The sequence below is a fragment of the Rana temporaria genome, chromosome 2 (assembly GCF_905171775.1).
Source record: "Rana temporaria chromosome 2, aRanTem1.1, whole genome shotgun sequence".
Taxonomy (NCBI): Eukaryota; Metazoa; Chordata; class Amphibia; order Anura; family Ranidae; genus Rana; species Rana temporaria.
Genome location: NC_053490.1, coordinates 6154688 through 6178662, shown reverse-complemented (window position 1 = coordinate 6178662; position 23975 = coordinate 6154688). Strand labels below are relative to the sequence as shown.

The following is a 23975-nucleotide window of genomic DNA, read 5'->3' as shown; positions in this document are numbered from 1 at the left end:
TGAGTGGGGCCCCCGTGTCCAAGTTATGCTTAAGGCCTCACAAAAGCCTAGAGCCGCCATTGCATAGAGAGGACCTCAATGAAGACTCACCTTACTGTAGAGCGCTCTCCTAGGTGGACTGCACGCGACGCACACCGAGCGCGGGTGATACCAGCGCTCTTCCATCTCGCAATCCGTCTGATCCCTCCTGAAATTTAAACTACACACAGAGGATGGAATTACCAAAACCATAAGGGACACGGGTGAAGAATTGTACAGGGCCCCCCCCCCCCAATCAGAAGGTGAGATTACAGTTATGGGCGGAGTCTGGTCATTCCTCTGGCTTCTTATATCCATTGGGATATCCACTTGTAGTAGGTAGGAACAGGGGCGGACTGACAACTCAATGGGAGATTATGGGGCCCACGGGCAATAAGAGATCATGGGGCCCACGGGCAATGGGAGATTATGGGGCCCGCGGGCAATGGGAGATTATGGGGCCCGCGGGCAATGGGAGATTATGGGGCTCACGGGCAATAGGAGATTATGGGGCCCACGGGCAATGGGAGATTATGGGGCCCACGGGCAATGGGAGATTATGGGGCCCACGGGCAATGGGAGATTATGGGGCCCACGGGCAATGGGAGATTATGGGGCCCACGGGCAATGGGAGATTATGGGGCCCACGGGCAATGGGAGATTATGGGGCCCACGGGCAATGGGAGATTATGGGGCCCACGGGCAATGGGAGATGGGAGATTATGGGGCCCACGGGCAATGAGAGATTATGGGGCCCACGGGCAATGGGAGATTATGGGGCCCACGGGCAACGGGAGATTATGGGGCTCACAGGCAATGGGAGATTATGGGGGCCCACGGGCAATGGGAGATTATGGGGCCCACGGGCAATGGGAGATTATGGGGCCCACGGGCAATGGGAGATGGGAGATTATGGGGCCCACGGGCAATGAGAGATTATGGGGCCCACGGGCAATGGGAGATTATGGGGCTCACGGGCAATGGGAGATTATGGGGGCCCACGGGCAATGGGAGATTATGGGGCCCAAGGGCAATGGGAGATTATGGGGCCCACGGGCAATGAAGATTATGGAGCCCACGGGCAATGGGAGATTATGGGGCTCACGGGCAATGGGAGATTATGGGGCCCACGGGCAATGGGAGATTATGGGGCTCACGGGCAATGGGAGATTATGGGGCTCACGGGCAATAGGAGATTATGGGGCGCACGGGCAATAGGAGATTATGGGGCGCACGGGCAATGGGAGATTATGGGGCCCACGGGCAATGGGAGATTATGGGGCTCACGGGCAATGGGAGATTATGGGGCTCACGGGCAATGGGAGATTATGGGGCTCACGGGCAATGGGAGATTATGGGGCTCACGGGCAATGGGAGATTATGGGGCGCACGGGCAATGGGAGATTATGGGGCCCACGGGCAATGAGAGATTATGGGGCCCACGGGCAATGGGAGATTATGGGGCTCACGGGCAATGGGAGATTATGGGGCTCACGGGCAATGGGAGATTATGGGGCTCACGGGCAATGGGAGATTATGGGGCTCACGGGCAATGGGAGATTATGGGGCTCACGGGCAATGGGAGATTATGGGGCTCACGGGCAATGGGAGATTATGGGGCCCACGGGCAATGGGAGATTATGGGGCTCACGGGCAATGGGAGATTATGGGGCTCACGGGCAATGGGAGATTATGGGGCTCACGGGCAATGGGAGATTATGGGGCTCACGGGCAATGGGAGATTATGGGGCTCACGGGCAATGGGAGATTATGGGGCTCACGGGCAATGAAGATTATGGGGCTCACGGGCAATGGGAGATTATGGGGCCCGATTCACAAAGGCAGTTACGCTGAAAAAATAGGCTTCCTCCACCGACGTAACTTGATTGCGGCGGCGTAGAATTGTGTGCAATATAACTTTGGCCGCTAGGGGCGCGTTTCCGTTGTTGTCGGCGTAGAATATGCTAATTTCTTAGATACGCCGATTCACAAACGTACGTGCGCCCGGCGTTCGTTTTTTACGTCGTTTGCGTTAAGGATTTTTCGGCGTAGGGCTGCTCCTGCTATTAGGAGGCGCAGCCAATGTTAAGTATGGACGTCGTTCCCGCGACGCGATTTGAAAATTTTACGTCTTTTGCGTAAGTCGTCCGTGAATGGCGCTGGACGCCATTTACGTTCACGTCGAAACCAATGACGTCCTTGCGACGTCATTTACCGCAATGCACGTCGGGAAATTTTAGGGACGGCGCATGCGCAGGACGTTCGGCGCGGGAACGCGCCTTATTTAAATGATCCTCGCCCCCTACCGGATCATTTGAATTACGCGCGCTTACGCCGGCCCCTTTTACAATACGCCGCCGCAACTTACGGAGCAAGTGCTTCGTGAATACAGCGCTTGCTCCTGTAATTTACGGCGGCGTAGCCTAAAGACGATACGCTGCGCCGCCGCATCAGTGCGCGCCTTTACCTGAATCTACCCCACAGTGTACATGCACACAGAATACACATACACACACTGAAAAGATACTGGGCAGCTATAATCTTGGGATTTTTAAAAAACCCAGATTTTTTACATACTGTCCCTGGTTTTACTGAGGCTGGCAACCCTGATGGGGCCCCCTAGTGGCATGGGGCCCTCGGGCAGTGCACGAGTGCCCGAATGGTCAGTCCGCCCCTGGGTAGGAAGCATGCAACCAGTGTGCGATTTAACCCAGGGTTTGAAAAATTTGCTTGGAACCTAGGAGCCAGCTAAAAAAGTTAGGAGCCAGAAAACGCGCCCCGTCCCGACGAGCTTGCGCGCAGAAGCGAACGCATACGTGACCAGCGCCCGCATATGTAAACGGTATTCAAACCACACATGTGAGGTATCGCCGCGACCGTTAGAGCGAGAGCAATAATTCTAGCCCTAGACCTCCTCTGTAACTCAAAAAACATGCAACCTGTAGAATTTTTTAAACGTCGCCTATGGAGGAGATTTTTAAGGGTAAAAGTTTGTCGGCGTTCCACGAGAGGACGCAATTTTGAAGCGTAACATGTTGGGTATCAATTTACTCGGCGTAACATTATCTTTCACAACATAAAAAAAAAATTGGGCTAACTTTACTGTTGTCTTATTTTTTATTTAAGAAAAGTGTATTTTTTCCCAAAAAAAGTGCGCTTGTAAGACCGCTGCACAAATACGGTGTGACAGAAAGTATTGCAACAACCGCCATTTTATTCTCTAGGGTGTTAGAAAAAATATATATATAATGTTTGGGGGTTCTAATTAGAGGGAAGAAGATGGCAGTGAAAAACACATTAGAACTGCTGTTTTACTTGTAATGCCAACGGCCACCACAAGATGGCGCCAGATCACAGAAGGAAGCTTAGGCCTGCAGAAGGCTGTAGCCTTAATTACCGGCTGGGGGCGGCGGGGGCGACGGCCGGTAATTGAGGCCATGGCTTTGCGGCCTTCTGCAGGCCTAAGCTTTCCCGGGCGCCAGGTCACAATTTCTTGGCGCAATTGCGACTGAGATTTTGTCGAGCCCCGATTTAACCACTTTGCATTCAGGCCAATTCTGACACTTCTCTCCTACATGTAAAAATTATAATTTTAAAAATTACATGGAACCCTCAAACACTATGGGCTAGATTCAGCAAGAATTTACTCCGGCGTATCTACAGATACGCCGCGTAAATTCAAATTTGCGCCGGCGTATCTTCTTTCTGTATTCAGAAAGCAAGATACGCCAAAACTAGGCTAAAAACCGACTGGCGCAAGTCTCTTACGCCGTCGTATCTTAGGGTGCATATTTACGCTGGCCGCTAGGTGGCGCTTCCGTCGTTTTCGGCGTAGAATATGCAAATGACCTAGATACGCCGATTCACAAACGTACGTGCGCCCGGTGGAATTTTTTACGTCGTTTGCGTAAGGCTTTTTTAACGTTGCTCCTGCTTCTATGAGGCGTACGCAATGTTAAGTATGGACGTCGTTCCTGCGTCGAATTTTGAATTTTTTACGTCGTTTGCGCAAGTCGTTCGCGAATAGGGCTGGACGTAATTTACGCTCACGACGAAAGCAATGACGATTTGCGGCGGAATTTCGAGCATGTGCACTGGTATTCTTTTACGAACGACGCATGCGCCGTTCGTAAAAAACGTAAAATACGCGGGGTCACCATTAATTTAAATAAAACACGCCCACATCATCCCCATTTGAATTAGGCGGGCCCTCATACGTTACGCCGCCCTAACTTAGGGCGCAAGTTCTTTATGAATACGGAACTTGCGCCCTAATTTACGGCGGCGTAACGTATCGGAGGACTATCTGAATCTAGCCCAAAATTTGTTTTTTTTTTTGTTTTTTTTAGCAGAGACCCTAGAGCAGTGATGGAGAACCTCGGCACCCCAGATGTTTTGGAACTACATTTCCCATGATGCTCAACTACACTGCAGAGAGCCTGAGGATCATGGGAAATGTAGTTCCAAAACATCTGGGGTGCCAAGGTTCGCCATCACTGCCCTAGAGAATACAACGGCGGCCATTGCAACTTTTTATCTTGCATGGTATTTGCACAGCAATTTTTCAAACACGTTTTTTTTGGGGGGGGGGGGGACAGTTTCATGCTTTAACCACTTCAATACGGGGCATTTTCACCCCCTTCCTGCCCAGATCAATTTTCCCAAACAAAATCTGCGTCCTTTTTTTCCCACAAATAGAGCTTTTTTTTGGTGGTATTTGATCACCTGTATTTAATATCTTTTTTAATTTAATAATAATATATATTTTATAAAAATAAAAAATATATAAAATGCATACATACATGCACACACGTTATATATATATGTGTGTGTGCATGTATGTATGCATTTTATATATTTTTTATTTTTATAAAATATATATTATTATTAAATTAAAAAAGATATAAAATACATCGTTATATATATATATATCTTTTTTTATTATTATTTTTAAATATAAATTATTAAATATAACGAGTTTTATATACACTTCATTATATATATATATATATATATATATAAATAAATAAATAAAAACATGGGAACATGGTGGGAGTGCCTTCATCCCAAAGTCAAATAGAAGCAGAATAACCTCCAAAAGAACAGGGACTGTTTGGTTGGCACTAGAGACAATTAAAGTCCAAGATATAATAGTGTAAAAAAATATACAAATATTCATTACAAAAGTACAACAATCCATAGAATAAATTAAAAGCGTGATCGCAGCAAAGAATGTAGAAAAAAAAAAAAAAACACACAGTATCAGTGGTGGAACATAATCTTGAACATATCATAGGCTAAGACATCCCATCCAATTTTATAAAAATAAAATACAATTACAAAGTTAAAACAACTGCATTACAAAATATTTTTTATTTTAATTTTTTATCTAAAGAGATAAATAACCGCTGAAAAATAAATTACAGTAAAATACAAAATTTAAAATGTATATACAATTAATGTTTATTTTTGTTTAAAATGTGTATAAAACTACATTATAATAAAAAAAAAAATCCCCTTTTTCTTTCCTTATTTTTTAAATAAAAAATAAATAAATAAAAGAAAACAATAAGGAAAGAAAAAGGGGAAATAGAAAAAAAAAAGAAAAAAAAAAAAATCGAAAAAAAAACAAAACAATACAAATAAAAAGCAAGAAAATATACCACAATGATGTGAACCATATTTGAGATAACCATATTTGAGACAGCGAATGAACGTAAATCTGAATAAGCAGGACTTTTTTTCTCAAACAATAGGTGCTGGAACTCAACCACGACCCCCCCAAAACCCCTCCCCCTACACACACCCTCCAAATTACATCAAATAGTGTGTGTGGTCAGTCAAATTTCATGCCAGTAGAAGGGTCTTAAAGGGGCATTAAATACCAGGATTGCATTACATACAGAGTGCAGAGTTTAGGGGGGGGGGGGGGGGGTTACACACAGAGTGTAGAGCTGTCACTTGTAAACACAGAAACCCCCCCAATGGTCTGAGCCAGAGGTGGTGGAACTGAGTTCCACCAAGTTCCCCCTGAAAAAAAGCCCTGTGAATAAGTCTCATGATAGTGTTCTCTCAGGTGAAAATAAAAAAATAAATAATAAATAAAAATAAAAACTGCATTACAAATAGACATTTTATATCTAAAGGGATAAATGTGGTTGTAATATAAACTGCAAAAAAATACAATTGAAAATGTAAATAAAATAAAAAAAAAAGTTATATTTAACAAAATGTATATACTGTTAAATACATTTTATATAAATAAAATAAAATTACACAATTAAAAAAAAAACTGCATTATAAAATAGGCATTTTTTATTTAAAAGGATAAATTTTGCTGTAAAATAAATTGCAATAAAATAAAATGTTAATTTTTTATTAAAATACAATTTATAGTTAATAAAAAAATAGGTATAAATTTTAGACTGCATTTTTGGGGCCGGTAGTGGCAGCCCGGCCCCGCCTGAATTTGACGTTTGATTTTTCTTTTTTTGTGACTAAAACATAAAAAAAAAAAGAATAAAGAAATGTAAAAAAAAAATAGGTTTAAAGTGGCTATAAACCTCAGATATTTCTATATTGTGTACCTGTGTCTTTCCAAAGCACCAACTGTCATTTCTCTCTGCCGTCTAGTTCCTCTACTATCAGCACCTTCAAGTTTTCCCGAAACCAAGAGCTAAAAAGTACATGGGGCGAGAGCTCCCGCACACAGTCTGTGATTGACAGCCTGTTTGCTGTGTAAGGGGGATGTGTCCCTTCCTCCCTTCCCTCCAATCAGCTCTCAGAGCTCTTTTACAGTGTGTAACCGCAGTTCCCCACCCCCTGCTTTGCGAGTTCGTGAATTTTTTTTTTCCATCTCTGCTTTTACAAGAACGTACAGCGGAAAATGGCTGCAAATACACAGGTACAACTCATGGAGGAGGATTTGTTTAATCTCTGCGTATCACCCGAGGCCAGTCACTTCAAGTGGGATATGTAAAAGGTTTACAACCACATTGATAAAATGTGTATAAAATATATTTTATAGAAATAAAATACCCAAATAAAATGCATTAGAAATAGATAAACATAATGGCCCGGATTCAGAGAGCAATTGCGCCTGCGTAACCATAGGTTACACAGCGCAATTGCTTACTTGCGCCGGCGTAACGAATGCTCCCGATTCAGGAACCTCGTTACGCCGACTGCAGCCTAAGATATGAGTGGCATAAGGCTCTTATGCCCGCATATCTTAGGCTGCATTCTTGCGATGGCCGCTAGGTGGCGTTCCCGTTGTGCTCAGCGTATAGTATGCAAATTGCATACTAACGCCGATTCACAACGTTACGCGAGCCCTGCATACGCAGTTTACGTCGTTTGCGTACGGCGGTTTTCGCGTAAGGCTGCCCCTGCTATTAGCAGGAGCACCCAATGTTACGTATACCCATCGTTCCCGCGTTGCGAAATTTGAACTTTACGTAGTTTGCGTAAGTGAATCGTGAATGGCGCTGGACGCCATTCACGTTCACTTTGAAGCAAATTATGTCCTTGCGACGTCATTTACCGCAATGCACGTCGGGAAAGTTTCCCGACGGAGCATGCGCACTACGCTCCGCGCGGGAACGCGCCAAATTTAAATGATTCCCGCCCCCTACGGGATCATTTAAATTGCGCGCGCTTAAGCCGGGCATTTTGCCGGAGCGCCCACGCAATTTACGGAGCTACTGCTCCGTGAATCGCGGGTAGCGCAGAAAATTTGCGGGGGCGCAGGGCAAAAACGTTGCCCTGCGCCTCCGTAAAAAATGAGCAAAAGGTACCTGAATCTACCCCAATAATTATAAATAGATAAATAAAATACATTTCATATCCAAAAGAGATAAAAATACAGCTGTCGTCAGATAAATTACATTAAAAGAAAAATGTTAATTATATATAAAAAAAAAAATCAAAGTTTAATGTTTAATACATTTTACATAAAATAAATTACAGATAAAAAAAACTTCACATCGGCTATTTGTATCTAAACAGGGATCAATAAAGTTGTACTCACTCAAACAAATTTTTGACGGCTCCCAGCAATCTGGAGGAACCCAACGCGATCATAGACTGCGACCTGCAACAAGACAGTTACTGTTCAGAGTGGAGCAGATCGACAAGAACAGATAAAAATGCCCCGTACACCACGATCGTTTTTTTTTTCCCCCTCGGAATAAACGCACACGGGTTTTCCCGACGGAATTCCGCTCAAGCCGCCTTGCATACGCGCGGTCGCACCAAATTCAGACAGCCCAAAACGTGGTGACGTCCAACACTACGACTGGCCGAGAAAAATTAAGCTCAATGCTTCCGAGCATGCGTTGAATTGTTTTCGAGCATGCGTGTTTTTTTCTCCGTACAGACGAACAGGGCCGCCATCACGGAATTATGGGCCCCCTACACAGCTTCAGGCATGGGCCCCCTGGAGCAGAGAACCGGGGAGGGGGGGGGGGGCTGCCGCCTGAAATTGAGAAGCTGGGGGCCCTTTAAAAAAAAAAGAAATAAAGAAAATTATATAAAAAAAATATTAAAAAAGAAGGGGGGGGGGGGGAGTAGCCATTCGGGGCCCTGGCCAACCTTGGTAGGAACCTGGGGCCCATTGGAGGTCCATGGGAGCCAGCTGCAACCATCATTATCCTGCAGTAAAGTAAGTGGATAGTGCAAGTTGGGTCAAAGCTGTGCACCTCCTTCGAGGGATATGTAGGGAGGCCAGTGATGATACCTTGCCTAGGCCCCCGCCTGCCTAAATCCAACTCTGTTCCAGATAGCTGACCAGCTCTGTTCATAAGAAGGCTCCGGTGGGGTAGGGTTGGGTGGAGACCTCAGGCGTACAGGCATTCACCAAACATTTCTGAGGAACGGTCTCTGAGGTCTATCAGCACCTCGGGGGTGGAGGTTTTTCAGCACCTTGAGGGAAAAGGTCTTTTGGCACCTCAGGAGCAGAGGTTGTTCAGCTCCCTGGCGCCAAAGGTTTTTCGGCACCTCGGGGGCAAAGGTCTTTCAGCACCTCAGGGGCAAAGGTCTTTCAGCACCTCAAGGGCAAAGGTCTTTCGGCACCTCAAGGGCAAAGGTCTTTCGGCACCTCAGGGGGGGGGGGGGAAAGGTCTTTCGGCACCTCGGGGGGGAAAGGTCTTTCGGCACCTCGGGGGGGAAAAGGTCTTTCGGCACCTCGGGGGGGAAAAGGTCTTTCGGCACCTCGGGGGGAAAAGGTCTTTCGGCACCTCGGGGGGGAAAAGGGTCTTTCGGCACCTCGGGGGGGGGAAAGGTCTTTCGGCACTCGGGGGGGGAAAGGTCTTTCGGCACCTCGGGGGGGGGGAGAGAAGGGCTTTCAGCCACCTCGGGGGGGGGAACGGTCTTTCGGCACCTCGGGGGGGGGGGAAAGGCTCGACCCGGGGGGAAAAGGTCTTTCGGCACCTCGGGGGGGAAAAGGTCTTTCGGCACCTCGGGGGGGAAAAGGTCTTTCTCGGCACCTCGGGGGGGAAAAGGTCTTTCGGCACCTCGGGGGGGGGGGGGGGAATGTCTTTCGGCACCGCGGGGGGGGAAAGGGTCTTTCGGCAAAGGGGGGGGGGGGGGGGGAGGTCTTTCGGCACCTCAGGGGGGGAAAGGTCTTTCAGCACCTCAGGGGGGGGAAAGGTCTTTCAGCACCTCAGGGGGGGGGGGAAGGTCTTTCAGCACCTCAGGGGGGGGGAAAGGTCTTTCAGCACCTCAGGGGGGGGGGGAAAGGTCTTTCAGCACCTCAGGGGGGGGGAAAGGTCTTTCAGCACCTCAGGGGGGGGGGAAAGGTCTTTCGGCACCTCGGGGGGGAAAAGGTCTTTCGGCACCTCGGGGAGGAAAAGGTCTTTCGGCACCTCGGGGGGGAAAGGTCTTTCGGCACCTCGGGGGGAAAAGGTCTTTCGGCACCTCGGGGGGGAAAAGGTCTTTCGGCACCTCGGGGGGGGAAAGGTCTTTCGGCACCTCGGGGGGGGGGGGGAAGGTCTTTCGGCACTCGGGGGGGGGGGAAAGGGTCTTTTCGGCACCTGGGGGGGGGGGGGGAAAGGTCTTTCGGCACCTCGGGGGGGGGGGGAAGGTCTTTCGGGCACCTCGGGGGGGGGGGGGGGGAAAGGTCTTTCGGCACCTCGGGGGGGGAAAAGGTCTTTCGGCACCTCGGGGGGGGAAAGGTCTTTCGGCACCTCGGGGGGGAAAAGGTCTTTCGGCACCTCGGGGGGGAAAAGGTCTTTCGGCACCTCGGGGGGGGGGGGGAAAGGTCTTTCGGCACCTCGGGGGAGGAAAAGGTCTTTCGGCACCTGGGGGGGGGGAGGTCTTTCAGGCACCTCGGGGGGGAAAGGTCTTTCAGCACCTCAGGGGGGGGAAAGGTCTTTCAGCACCTCAGGGGGGGGAAAGGTCTTTCAGCACCTCAGGGGGGGAAAGGTCTTTCAGCACCTCAGGGGGGGGAAAGGTCTTTCAGCACCTCAGGGGGGGGAAAGGTCTTTCAGCACCTCAGGGGGGGGAAAGGTCTTTCAGCACCTCAGGGGGGGGAAAGGTCTTTCAGCACCTCAGGGGGGGGAAAGGTCTTTCAGCACCTCAGGGGGGGGAAAGGTCTTTCAGCACCTCAGGGGGGGGAAAGGTCTTTCAGCACCTCAGGGGGGGGGAAAGGTCTTTCAGCACCTCAGGGGGGGGGAAAGGTCTTTCGGCACCTCGGGGGGGAAAAGGTCTTTTCGGGCACCTCGGGGGGGAAAGGTCTTTCAGCACCTCGGGGGGGGAAAGGTCTTTCAGCACCTCGGGGGGGGAAAGGTCTTTCAGCACCTCGGGGGGGGAAAGGTCTTTCAGCACCTCGGGGGGGGAAAGGTCTTTCAGCACCTCGGGGGGAAAAGTCTTTAAGCACCTCGGGGGGAAAAGTCTTTCAGCACCTCGGGGGGGGGGGAGGTCTTTCAGCACCTCGGGGGGGGAAAGGTCTTTCAGCACCTGGGGGGGGAAGGTCTTTCAGCACCTGGGGGGGTGGGAAAAGTCTTTCGGCACCTCAGGGGAAAAGGTTTTATGGCACCTCAAGGGCAAAGGTCTTCCAGCACCTTGGGGGCAAAGGTCTTTGAGCACCTTGGGGGCAAAGGTCTTTGAGCACCTTGGGGGGAAAAGGTCTTCCAGCACCTCGGGGGGCAAAGGTCTTTCAGCAACTTGGGGGCAGATTACCAGAGTAGAGATGAAGGAGACACCTGCCTGTTCTTCTTGGGCTGCATTTTTCCCCCTTCCAGGCTCCCGGACCAATCCAGACTTCTGGAATCCAGCGGATCTGAAGAGCGATGCTGCCGGATGTCTCTGCAAATTCGAGAAAATTTTACAATTCAATGACCCGAAAGAAACCTGCTACTAAAATAAAAGGGATGCAATTTTTTTTTTTTTGTCATTGGTTCCTTCACCAAACACCACCCTCGTGACAAAACACCAGAACATGCAGTGACCGGCCAGCGAGTGACAATCACACCGGAGTTTTCTGGTTTCCTGCTATTCATTCCATTGAGGGAACTGCGGATACGTACTGAGGTCTACCCTTAAATATCACAAAGTGGGGATGGTCATGGGTTTATTACTCGATAATTCGGTTTTCTCTTTCTGGGGTACACAGACATCTCAGGTGGTCCTTAGCCGTCGTCCCTCAGTGTGCTGTAAGATGGTCTTCAACACCGTGCTGGGGGAGCCGGCAGCAACTGCTTACTTGCAGACTGTCTCTCTCTAACTGACACTACACACAGAAACGTATGACCCGAGGTCTGGGTTGTCCTTGATGGGATGTTCTTCTGAGTAGGACTCCCCCCCCCCCCCTTACCCGCCATTCCTTGCCTTACTTCTGACACTACACACAGAAACGTATGGCCTGAGGTCAGGGTTGTCCTTACTCTGGTGGGATGTTCTTCTGAGTAGGACTCCCCCCCCCTTACCCGCCATTCCTTGCCTTACTTCTGACACTACACACAGAAACGTATGGCCTGAGGTCAGGGTTGTCCTTACTCTGGTGGGATGTTCTTCTGAGTAGGACCCCCCCCCCCCCTTACCCGCCATTCCTTGCCTTACTTCTGACACTACACACAGAAACGTATGACCCGAGGTCTGGGTTGTCCTTACTCTGGTGGGACGTTCTTCTGTGTGTACTGAATGGACCTGAAAGATATCCAACATTCATTAACAATGGAAACCTCGAAATAGGTTGGGGCCCCTATGTGAAGGGGTTCCCACCACCTTTGTATCCAGTAGGACACACCCCCCCCCTTTCCCGCCATTCCTTGCCTTACTTCTGTGATGTCAGACATGACATCACAATGAACCCAGCATAGACCTGTACTTCTCGCCCATGCTGGAGGTGGAGGAGTAGGTAGTATATTATGTGATAGCAGAGTACTGATCTGATGCTACAGCTGGATACACGGAACGTACTCCTAGGTCTCCGAAATTATAGACAGGAAACAGAAGATGGTGCGCCGAGGGGTGTGGCCAGCAGTGCAACATGACAAATAATGTGAATGGGTGTGGTCAGCAGTGCAGAGGGGGAGGAGTCTTACATTACAGATATAGCAGGAATGAGGTGTAGCCAGCAGTGCTGAGGGGGAGGAGTCTTACCGTATGACAAATAATGTGAATGGGTGTGGTCAGCAGTGCAGAGGGGGAGGAGTCTTACATTACAGATATAGCAGGAATGAGGTGTAGCCATGGGGTGTGGTTATCAATACTGAAGGGGCGGAGTCTTACCGTATTACAGCTATAACAAGAATGGGGTGTGGTCTGTGGTGCACATAGGCAAGGGGTCTTACAGTATTACAGATATAACACAAATGGGGTGTGGTCAGCATTACAGAGGGGGAGGAGTCTTACATTACAGATATAGCAGGAATGAGGTGTAGCCAGCAGTGCTGAGGGGGAGGAGTCTTACCGTATGACAAATAATGTGAATGGGTGTGGTCAGCAGTGCAGAGGGGGAGGAGTCTTACATTACAGATATAGCAGGAATGAGGTGTAGCCATGGGGTGTGGTTATCAATACTGAAGAGGCTGAGTCTTACCGTATAACAGCTATAACAAGAATGGGGTGTGGTCTGTAGTGCACATAGGCAAGGAGTCTTACAGTATTACAGATATAACACAAAGGGGGTGTTGTCAGCATTACAGAGGGGAGGAGTCTTACAGTATGACAGCTATAGCAGGGATGGGGTGTGGTCAGCAGGGAGGAGTCCTACAATATGACATAAAGGAATATATAAGGTGTGGCCAGCAGCACTGAAGGGGAGGAGTCTTATAGTATTACAGTTATAACTGGAATGGGGTGTGGTTATCAATACAGAAGGGGTGGAGTCTTACCGTATTACAGCTATAACAAGAATGGGGTGTGGTCTGTAGTGCACATAGGCAGGACTCAGTCTTACAGTATTGCAGATATAACAAAAATGGGGTGTGGTCAGCATTACAGAGGGGGAGGAGTATTACATTACAGATATAGCAGGAATGAGGTGTAGCCAGCAGTGCTGAGGGGGAGGAGTCTTACCGTATGTAAAATAATGTGAATGGGTGTGGTCAGCAGTGCAGAGGGGGAGGAGTCTTACATTACAGATATAGCAGGAATGAGGTGTAGCCATGGGGTGTGGTTATAAATACTGAAGAGGCGGAGTCTTACCGTATTACAGATATAACAAGAATGGGGTGTGGTCTTTAGTGCACATAGGCAGGAGTCTTACAGATATAACACAAAGACGGTGTGGCCAGCAGTACTGAATGGGAGGAATCTTCTAGTATTACAAATATAACTGGAATGGGGTGTGGTTATCAATACTGAAGGGGCGGAGACTTACCGTATTACAGCTATAACAAGAATGGGGTGTGGTCTGTAGTGCACATAGGCAGAACTCAGTCTTACAGATATAACAAAAATGGGGTGTGGTCAGCATTACAGAGGGGAGGAGTCTTACAGTATGACAGCTATAGCAGGGATGGGGTGTGGTCAGCAGGGAGGAGTCTTACAATATGACATAAAGGAATATATAGGGTGTGGCCGGCAGTACTGAAGGGGAGGAGTCTTATAGTATTACAGATATAACTGGAATGGGGTGTGGTTATCAATACTGAAGGGGCGGAGTCTTACCGTATTACAGCTATAACAAGAATGGGGTGTGGTCTGTAGGGCAGATGGGCAGGAGTCTTACAGTATTACAGATATAACTGGAATGGGGTGAGGCCAGCAGTACTGAAGGGGTGGAGTCTTACAGTATTACAAATACAACAGAAATGGGGTGCGGCAAGTGTTCCCGAAGGGAGGAGTCTTACAGTATGACAGTCAGATGTAACCGAAATGAGGTGTGGTCATCATTACAGAGGGGAGGAGTCTTACAGTATGACAGATATAACAGAAATGAGGTGTGGTCGTCATTACAGAGGGGAGGAGTCTTACAGTATGACAGATATAACAGAAATGAGGTGTGGTCGTCATTACAGAGGGGAGGAGTCTTACAGTATGACAGATATAACAGAAATGAGGTGTGGTCGTCATTACAGAGGGGAGGAGTCTTACAGTATTACAGATATAACAGAAATGAGGTGTGGTCATCATTACAGAGGGGAGGAGTCTTACAGTATTACAAATATAGCAAAAATAGGGTGTGGCCAGCAGGGAGGAGTCCTACAGTATGACAGATAAAAAGGAATGAGGTGTGGTCAGCAGTACTGAAGGGGCGGAGTTTTAGAGTATTACAGATATAGCAGGAAAGGGGAATGGTTGGCAGTGCAGAGGGAGGAGCCTTACAGCACCACATATAACAAAAACAAAGGTGTGGTCAGCAGTACTGAAGGGGTGGAGTCTTACAGTATTACAGATATAACAGGAATGGGGCGTGGCAAGCATTACTGAGGGGAGGAGCCTTACAGTATTACAGATATAACAGGAATGGGGTGTGGCAAGCATTACTGAGGGGAGGAGCCTTACAGTATTACAGATATAACAGGAATGGGGTGTGGCAGGCATTACAGAGGGGAGGAGCCTTACAGTATTACAGATATAACAGGAATGGGGTGTGGCAGGCATTACAGAGGGGAGGAGCCTTACAGTATTACAGATATAACAGGAATGGGGTGTGGCAGGCATTACAGAGGGGAGGAGCCTTACAGTATTACAGATATAACAGGAATGGGGTGTGGCAGGCATTACAGAGGGGAGGAGCCTTACAGTATTACAGATATAGTAAGAATAGGGTGTGATCAGAAGTGCACAGGGGGAGGAGTCTTACATAATAAATGATATAGCGGGAACAGGGTGTGACCAGCAGTGTGGGGGGGGGGGGGGGGCTTACAGTATAGGGTGGGAATGGGTTGTGGCCTACAGCACTGAAGGGGAGGACTCTTAGAGAATAACAGATATGGCAGGAATAGGGTGTGGCCAACAGTGCAGAGAGCGAGGAGTGTGACAGATAATAGGAATGGGGTGTGGCCAGCAAAGTAGGGGGAGGAGTCTTACATTATGACATATCAGAAATGGGGTTCAGCCAGCACGAGGAGAACAAAATCTGCGAATCGTCTATAGAGCCTCTGCAAAGTAAAAAGTATGGAGTTCATCGTATGGCGCACAACAGAAAACCATAAAAAATAAAAAATAAATCTCACCGCCAGTAACATTAATCCCGGGGATAAAAAAAATCCCCCTCAGCGAGGCCGCGATGACTCACCCTTCAGCGCTAAGCGTTTTCGTTAACGCTTTTTTGACCGTGCGCGTCCACATCTCTTTCCACCGCCTACAAAACACCAAACAGATTTCACCCATAAAAATGATAAAATTATAAAGTGTAACAGAATACTTCACCTGTGCCTCCCCAAAACCCCAACACTTCACCTGTGCCTCCCCATAACCCCGACACTTCACCTGTGTCTCCCCATAACCCCGACACTTCACCTGTGTCTCCCCATAACCCCAACACTTCACCTGTGTCTCCCCATAACCCCAACACTTCACCTGTGTCTCCCCATAACCCCAACACTTCACCTGTGTCTCCCCATAACCCCAACACTTCACCTGTGTCTCCCCATAAACCCAACACTTCACCTGTGTCTCCCCATAAACCCGACACTTCACCTGTGTCTCTCCATAACCCCAACACTTCACCTGTGCCTCCCCATAAACCCAACACTTCACCTGTGTCTCTCCATAACCCCAACACTTCACCTGTGACTCCCCATAACCCCAACACTTCACCTGTGTCTCTCCATAACCCCAACACTTCACCTGTGACTCCCCATAACCCCAACACTTCACCTGTGACTCCCCATAACCCCAACACTTCACCTGTGTCTCCCCATAACCCCAACACTTCCCCTGTGTCCCCCCATAACCCCAACACTTCACCTGTGTCCCCCCATAACCCCAACACTTCACCTGTGTCCCCCCATAACCCCAACACTTCACCTGTGTCCCCCCATAACCCCAATACTTCACCTGTGTCCCCCCATAACCCCAACACTTCACCTGTGTCTCCCCATAACCCCAACACTTCCCCTGTGTCCCCCCATAACCCCAACACTTCACCTGTGTCCCCCCATAACCCCAACACTTCACCTGTGTCCCCCCATAACCCCAACACTTCACCTGTGCCTCCCCATAACCCCAACATTTCACCTGTGTCTCCCTCCATAAACCCGACACTTCACCTGTGTCTCCCCATAACCCCGACACTTCACCTGTGTCTCCCCATAACCCCAACACTTCACCTGCGTCTCCCCACAACCCCAACACTTCACCTGTGTCTCCCCATAACCCCAATAGACAAGTTACATTTTTTTTCATGCGATTGTCCCTGACACCTTGGCCCCAGTCCAGCTTGCCCAGGTTTGTGCCCGTTTCACGCCCAGGTGCGCTCCCGCTCTCACCTCTCATTCATGTTGTTCTGCTGCTCTGCCTGGATGGCCTTCTTCGTAGTCATTTTCTCGATCATTTCCCTCTGCTCCATCTCCTTATCTTGCAGCTCCTGCTCCATCCAGAGGCGATGGGTCAGCAGGTGGTCATACTTCTCCTTCAGGTCAGCGTTCTCGCAGACCAGCCAGACCTCCTCCTCCTCCAGACACTGCCGCTGTGCCCGACGCGTCTCCTCCTCATCCAAGAGCTCCGCTATCCTGTTTGGAGGAAGACCAACGTCCGGGTCAGACATTCCAGTGGACACACCCAACATTAAGTACCTTTAATTTCTTTAAGGGCCCATCCACATCTGTGCTGTGTGGTGTGCCAAAACGCGTCGTGCACCGGAGCTGCATCACCATAGTGCACTGGGGTCCCATTATAATAAATGCACTGCAATGGGCAAGTGTAGGACTGGTGTGCATCACACTTTGGGCAAAACTGAAAACCTTGGAGATACGCAATGGGTACAGTATGTAACCTTGACCCTCATCTTAGATGCACCCGTGACCCTCATCTTGTAAAGCACGCCGGTCTTTTTAACTAGAAGGGCCCAGCACTGGCTGCCTGTTTATTACCAGCCTGTGAATGCATTATTATGCCAACCAGATCTGCTAGGAAAGGGAGAAGTGTTTTTCTGCATTCCGTGTAATCTGATCTCCCCAGCCTGGTCTCTTTCAGAGCAGCAGCTGGCTTTGAGTCGGCTGGCAATGGCTGCTCCTCTTTATAACTCACCACCTGCACTTTACAGTATATGAGATAATATTGTGCGATATTTCATTAACACCCAAATAACCACATGAAACCCCCGGCACTCACCTGGTGTTCTGCTTCTTCAGCCAATCATCTCTCTCCTGCACTCGTTTCTTTCGCTCGCAGGCTTCAAACGCCAACTGCCAAAAAAATCATCCATAAAATCAGCAGGAGTCAGATCCCTAAACAGAATCAGGTTCCCACCATCCCTGTGCTGAGTTCCCGGGTCTGTACACCCGCTGTGCCCATTATGAGGGGTTCCCACCATCCCTGTGCTGAGTTCCCGGGTCTGTACACCCGCTGTGCCCATTATGAGGGGTTCCCACCATCCCTGTGCTGAGTTCCCGGGTCTGTACACCCGCTGTGCCCATTATGAGGGGTTCCCACCATCCCTGTGCTGAGTTCCCGGGTCTGTACACCCGCTGTGCCCATTATGAGGGGTTCCCACCATCCCTGTGCTGAGTTCCTGGGTCTGTACACCCGCTGTGCCCATTATGAGGGGTTCCCACCATCCCTGTGCTGAGTTCCCGGGTCTGTACACCCGCTGTGCCCATTATGAGGGGTTCCCTCCATCCCTGTGCTGAGTTCCCGAGTCTGTACACCCGCTGTGCCCATTATGAGGGGTTCCCACCATCCCTGTGCTGAGTTCCCGGGTCTGTACACCCGCTGTGCCCATTATGAGAGGTTCCCACCATCCCTGTGCTGAGTTTCCGGGTCTGTACACCCGCTGTGCCCATTATGAGAGGTTCCCACCATCCCCGTGCTGAGTTCCCGGGTCTGTACACCCGCTGTGCCCATTATGAGAGGTTCCCACCATCCCTGTGCTGAGTTTCCGGGTCTGTACACCCGCTGTGCCCATTATGAGGGGTTCCCACCATCCCTGTGCTGAGTTCCCGGGTCTGTACACCCGCTGTGCCCATTATGAGGGGTTCCCACCATCCCTGTGCTGAGTTCCCGGGTCTGTACACCCGCTGTGCCCATTATGAGGGGTTCCCACCATCCCTGTGCTGAGTTCCCGGGTCTGTACACCCGCTGTGCCCATTATGAGAGGTTCCCACCATCCCCGTGCTGAGTTCCCGGGTCTGTACACCCGCTGTGCCCATTATGAGAGGTTCCCACCATCCCTGTGCTGAGTTTCCGGGTCTGTACACCCGCTGTGCCCATTATGAGGGGTTCCCACCATCCCTGTGCTGAGTTCCCGGGTCTGTACACCCGCTGTGCCCATTATGAGGGGTTCCCACCATCCCTGTGCTGAGTTCCCGGGTCTGTACACCCGCTGTGCCCATTATGAGGGGTTCCCACCATCCCTGTGCTGAGTTCCCGGGTCTGTACACCCGCTGTGCCCCATTATGAGGAGTTCCCACCATCCCTGTGCTGAGTTCCCGGGTCTGTACACCCGCTGTGCCCATTATGAGGGGTTCCCACCATCCCTGTGCTGAGTTCCCGGGTCTGTACACCCGCTGTGCCCATTATGAGGGGTTCCCACCATCCCTGTGCTGAGTTCCCGGGTCTGTACACCCGCTGTGCCCCATTATGAGGGGTTCCCACCATCCCTGTGCTGAGTTCCCGGGTCTGTACACCCGCTGTGCCCATTTTGAGGGGTTCCCACCATCCCTGTGCTGAGTTCCTGGGTCTGTACACCCGCTGTGCCCATTATGAGGGGTTCTCACCATCCCTGTGCTGAGTTCCCGGGTCTGTACACCCGCTGTGCCCATTATGAGAGGTTCCCACCATCCCTGTGCTGAGTTTCCGGGTCTGTACACCCGCTGTGCCCATTATGAGGGGTTCCCACCATCCCTGTGCTGAGTTCCCGGGTCTGTACACCCGCTGTGCCCATTATGAGGGGTTCCCACCATCCCTGGATTTGTTGTAAAAGCACCGGTCCCAACCATGAAATGCCTATTCTACTGCCTGATTCCCATTCGGTGGAAGCTCTCAGGTTGTATTACATACCTCTCCATTAGATGTCTTAATTTCAGCAATTTCCTTCTGTAGTGCGGAAAGGTCACCTGATCCAGGACTACAGAACACATCGGAAGGAGACCTGCAACACAGAAATCAGGACAAGTTTGGTCCATTTCTATAAATGCTTTAATTAGACTATGGCTCTACCCCAGTGCCTGAAACATGTTGGTGTCAAAACTGTAGTTCATAAGCAGCCAGCAACAGAAGGATCTCCCAGACAAATTTCCGGCTCTGCTCTTGTCCACCTAGATGTTTGGGATGTTCCTCCTTAACTTCCACCGCAGAATATCTCCATCCAACTGTGTTCTGCCCACAATAGCACGTTCCTGACCACCACGGGGTGTCCCCACCCACCTTCACAGGTTCCTGCCCACCATGGGGTGTCTCCACCCACCTTCACAGGTTCCTGCACACCATGGGGTGTCCCCACCCACCTTCACAGGTTCCTGCCCACCATGGGGTGTCTCCACCCACCTTCACAGATTCCTGCCCACCATGGGGTGTCTCCACCCACCTTCACAGGTTCCTGCCCACCATGGGGTGTCTCCACCCACCTTCACAGGTTCCTGCCCACCATGGGGTGTCCCCACCCACCTTCACAGGTTCCTGCCCACCATGGGGTGTCTCCACCCACCTTCACAGGTTCCTGCCCACCATGGGGTGTCCCCACCCACCTTCACAGGTTCCTGCCCACCATGGGGTGTCTCCACCCACCTTCACAGGTTCCTGCCCACCATGGGGTGTCTCCACCCACCTTCACAGGTTCCTGCACACCATGGGGTGTCCCCACCCACCTTCACAGGTTCCTGCCCACCATGGGGTGTCTCCACCCACCTTCACAGGTTCCTGCCCACCATGGGGTGTCTCCACCCACCTTCACAGGTTCCTGTCCACCATGGGGTGTCTCCACCCACCTTCACAGGTTCCTGTCCACCATGGGGTGTCTCCACCCACCTTCACAGGTTCCTGTCCACCATGGGGTGTCTCCACCCACCTTCACAGGTTCCTGTCCACCATGGGGTGTCTCCACCCACCTTCACAGGTTCCTGTCCACCATGGGGTGTCTCCACCCACCTTCACAGGTTCCTGCCCACCATGAGGTGTCCCCACCTTCACAGGTTCCTGCCCACCATGTGGTGTACCTACCCACCTTCACAGGTTCCTGCCCACCATATGGTGTCCCTCCTCACCTTCACAGGTTCCTGCCCACCATGGGGTGTCTCCACCCACCTTCACAGGTTCCTGCCCACCATGGGGTGTCTCCACCCACCTTCACAGGTTCCTGCACACCATGGGGTGTCCCCACCCACCTTCACAGGTTCCTGCCCACCATGGGGTGTCTCCACCCACCTTCACAGGTTCCTGCCCACCATGGGGTGTCTCCACCCACCTTCACAGGTTCCTGTCCACCATGGGGTGTCTCCACCCACCTTCACAGGTTCCTGTCCACCATGGGGTGTCTCCACCCACCTTCACAGGTTCCTGTCCACCATGGGGTGTCTCCACCCACCTTCACAGGTTCCTGTCCACCATGGGGTGTCTCCACCCACCTTCACAGGTTCCTGTCCACCATGGGGTGTCTCCACCCACCTTCACAGGTTCCTGCCCACCATGAGGTGTCCCCACCTTCACAGGTTCCTGCCCACCATGTGGTGTACCTACCCACCTTCACAGGTTCCTGCCCACCATATGGTGTCCCTCCTCACCTTCACAGGTTCCTGCCCACCATGGGGTGTCTCCACCCACCTTCACAGGTTCCTGCCCACCATGAGGTGTCCCCACCCACCTTCACAGGTTCCTGCCCACCATGGGGTGACTCCACCTACCTTCACAGGTTCCTGCCCACCATGGGGTGATTCCACCCACCTTCACAGGTTACTGCCCATCATGTGGTGTACCTACCCACCTTCACAGGTTCCTGCCCACCATATGGTGTTCCTCCTCACCTTCACAGGTTCCTGCCCACCATGGGGTGACTCCACCCACCTTCACAGGTTCCTGCACACCATGAGGTGTCTTCACCCACCTTCACAGGTTCCTGCCCATCATGTGGTGTACCTACCCACCTTCACAGGTTCCTGCCCACCATGGGGTGACTCCACCCACCTTCACAGGTTCCTGCCCACCATGGGGTGTCCCCACACACCTTTGTAAATTTCTTCCCAAATGTGGGTATTTCTACTCACTTTTACAAGTTCTTGCCCACAAGGGGGTGTCCCTGCCCACAACTGCATGTCCATGTCCACCATGAGGTATCCATGCTCACCTTTAAATATTCCTGCCCAGCATGGGGGTGTCTCCACCCACCTTCACAGGTTCCTGCCCACCATGGGGGGTGTCTCCACCCACCTTTGCATATTCCTTAACACCCTTGGGTATTCCTACTCTTTTTTTTTTCAGGTTCCTGCCAATCATGAGGTGTCCATAGGTGTGCACCCGAAAGCTCAAACATACGTGTGTGTATCTACATATATACTGTATGGCCCCGGCACATTGATCTCCCTGCCGGCACAGTGAAAGAGAAGTGCATACACACTTCTCTTACAGCAGAGCCGGTAGGAGGCAGAACTTTCCCATCTTCCTGCAGGTACACAGAGCGATAATGCTCATGCCCATGGGGTGATTAGGGTGTGCCCAGGCACACGCCTATGGAGGTGTCCCTGTTCACCTTTCCAGATTCCTGTCCACCGTGAGATGCCTCTGCCAACCATGGGGCGTCTTCGCTGACTTTTACATGGTCCTGCCCATTATGAGGTATCCCTGCTCACCTTTGAATATTCCTACACACCATGGGGTGTGTGTCCCTTCCCACATTTGCGGGTCCCTGCTCACCAGGGGGTGTCCCTTCTCACTTTTGAAGTTTCCTGCCCACCAAGGAGTGTTCCCAACCACCTTTGCAGTTCCCGTCCACCATGAGATGTCCGTCTCCCACCACCTGTGCATATTCCTGCCCACTATAAGGTGTCTCTACTCACCTTTACAGGTTTCTTCCCACCACTGGGTGTTCCTAGTCACTTTTTCAGGTTCCTGCCCACCACAGGTGTTCCTGCTCGCCTTTGTAGGTTCCTATTCACAATGGGGTCCCCCCCCCGCCCACCTTTGTTCCATCTTCCAGGAATCTGAGCTCTCGGTACTCACCTGGTTGCATGGTGGGTCCCGGGGGAAGCGAGGGGTTCAGTTTGGATTTTTTCAGTCAGACCCTTCAGAAAAACCGACTTTTCCAAAAGCTTATTGTCTGAAAAGACAAAAAAAAAATAAACACATTATAAGAGACATTCAATACCATGTAGCGATACCCCCCGAAGGAGCTGCTGATTAGTTTGGGTCTCCTCTCTGACCTATCCACCCCTCTAACAGGCTCGAACCCTCCCTTGGCACACCAGACAAATGCAATTGTATTGCGAATCCCCCGCTTGGCTGGGACCACAATAACACATGTGAAATATACAATGACAATGCAATAATGTCATTACCTTCTCCAACTTGCGGCTCTCAGGAGTAAACACACTTCACACAATCAATATGATAAACCAAGGGTAAATAAAAGGATTTAACAACAGACTAAACACACATACATGTATATGGCAGACTCTGCAAGTGTCCTTGCAAGAGTCAAAGAAAAATCAAACTAAAATGCTAATACTATTTAGTCCACAAGTAGCTATAGGTAGTCTATGCTCGCGAGCTCCCCCTAGTGGGCAATTCTGTAAAAAAACACAGTTGCAGGAAATCTTGACCAGGCCTGGCCCAGACAACTCCGGAATGTCCCTCTGTGAAGTTTATTGTGAGTACGTTGGTGCACTTTGAACTTATTTGTAATCCAAAAGGGTATTCAGGCCTAATTAAAGGGTATGATCAATACAAGTGCCTGTGGACCGATCTTCAAGTCAGCATCGGTCAACTCGGAGAGCGTGACTTTCAGATGTTAGGCCTCTGAATTAGATCAGTGAACAGTACGCTGATCTGGTAAGTGGAGCGCTACGAGTCACAAGGCTGAGGTAATAATGAAAACTTGGGCAAGTGCCCTCTCATTCGAGCAGGCCCCGTCCGCCTGAGTCCCTCACGAAAGATGTGCTGATCAATGGCCCCTCCGCAACGCACAGTCTCTGGTATCCTGCTCTCCACTGCTACCGCCATCAACTGGTGAGTTTCTCCGGTGACATATGATCTTGTCTCTCTCTCTCTGGATGGTTGTTTCCTCCGTTGGATCCCGCCTCAGGCTTCAGGCCTAGCTGCTTGGCTGAAGTGCTCTCCCTCGTTCCGCAGAGGGGAGAGCGCCGATCCCAAGAGAGCGAATTCACATTCTCCCCGCCTTTAAGTAACCTCCCCCATCA

The 23975-nt window shown here is 50.4% G+C and overlaps 1 protein-coding gene across 1 annotated transcript in view; it reads right to left on the bottom strand.

Moving 5' to 3' along the window:
- The window catches only part of ATG16L2 (autophagy related 16 like 2), a 122706-nt gene that overhangs the window by 74819 nt on the left and 23912 nt on the right, over window positions 1-23975 (bottom strand). Inside the window, exons 2-9 of the mRNA XM_040339781.1 lie at window positions 22780-22876; window positions 19630-19720; window positions 17743-17816; window positions 16899-17141; window positions 15704-15769; window positions 11224-11322; window positions 8048-8110; window positions 91-199 (exon numbers count right to left, since the gene is read on the bottom strand). Of these exons, the coding sequence (XP_040195715.1) occupies window positions 91-199; window positions 8048-8110; window positions 11224-11322; window positions 15704-15769; window positions 16899-17141; window positions 17743-17816; window positions 19630-19720; window positions 22780-22876 (842 nt within the window). The remainder of the gene's footprint in view (window positions 1-90; window positions 200-8047; window positions 8111-11223; window positions 11323-15703; window positions 15770-16898; window positions 17142-17742; window positions 17817-19629; window positions 19721-22779; window positions 22877-23975) is intronic.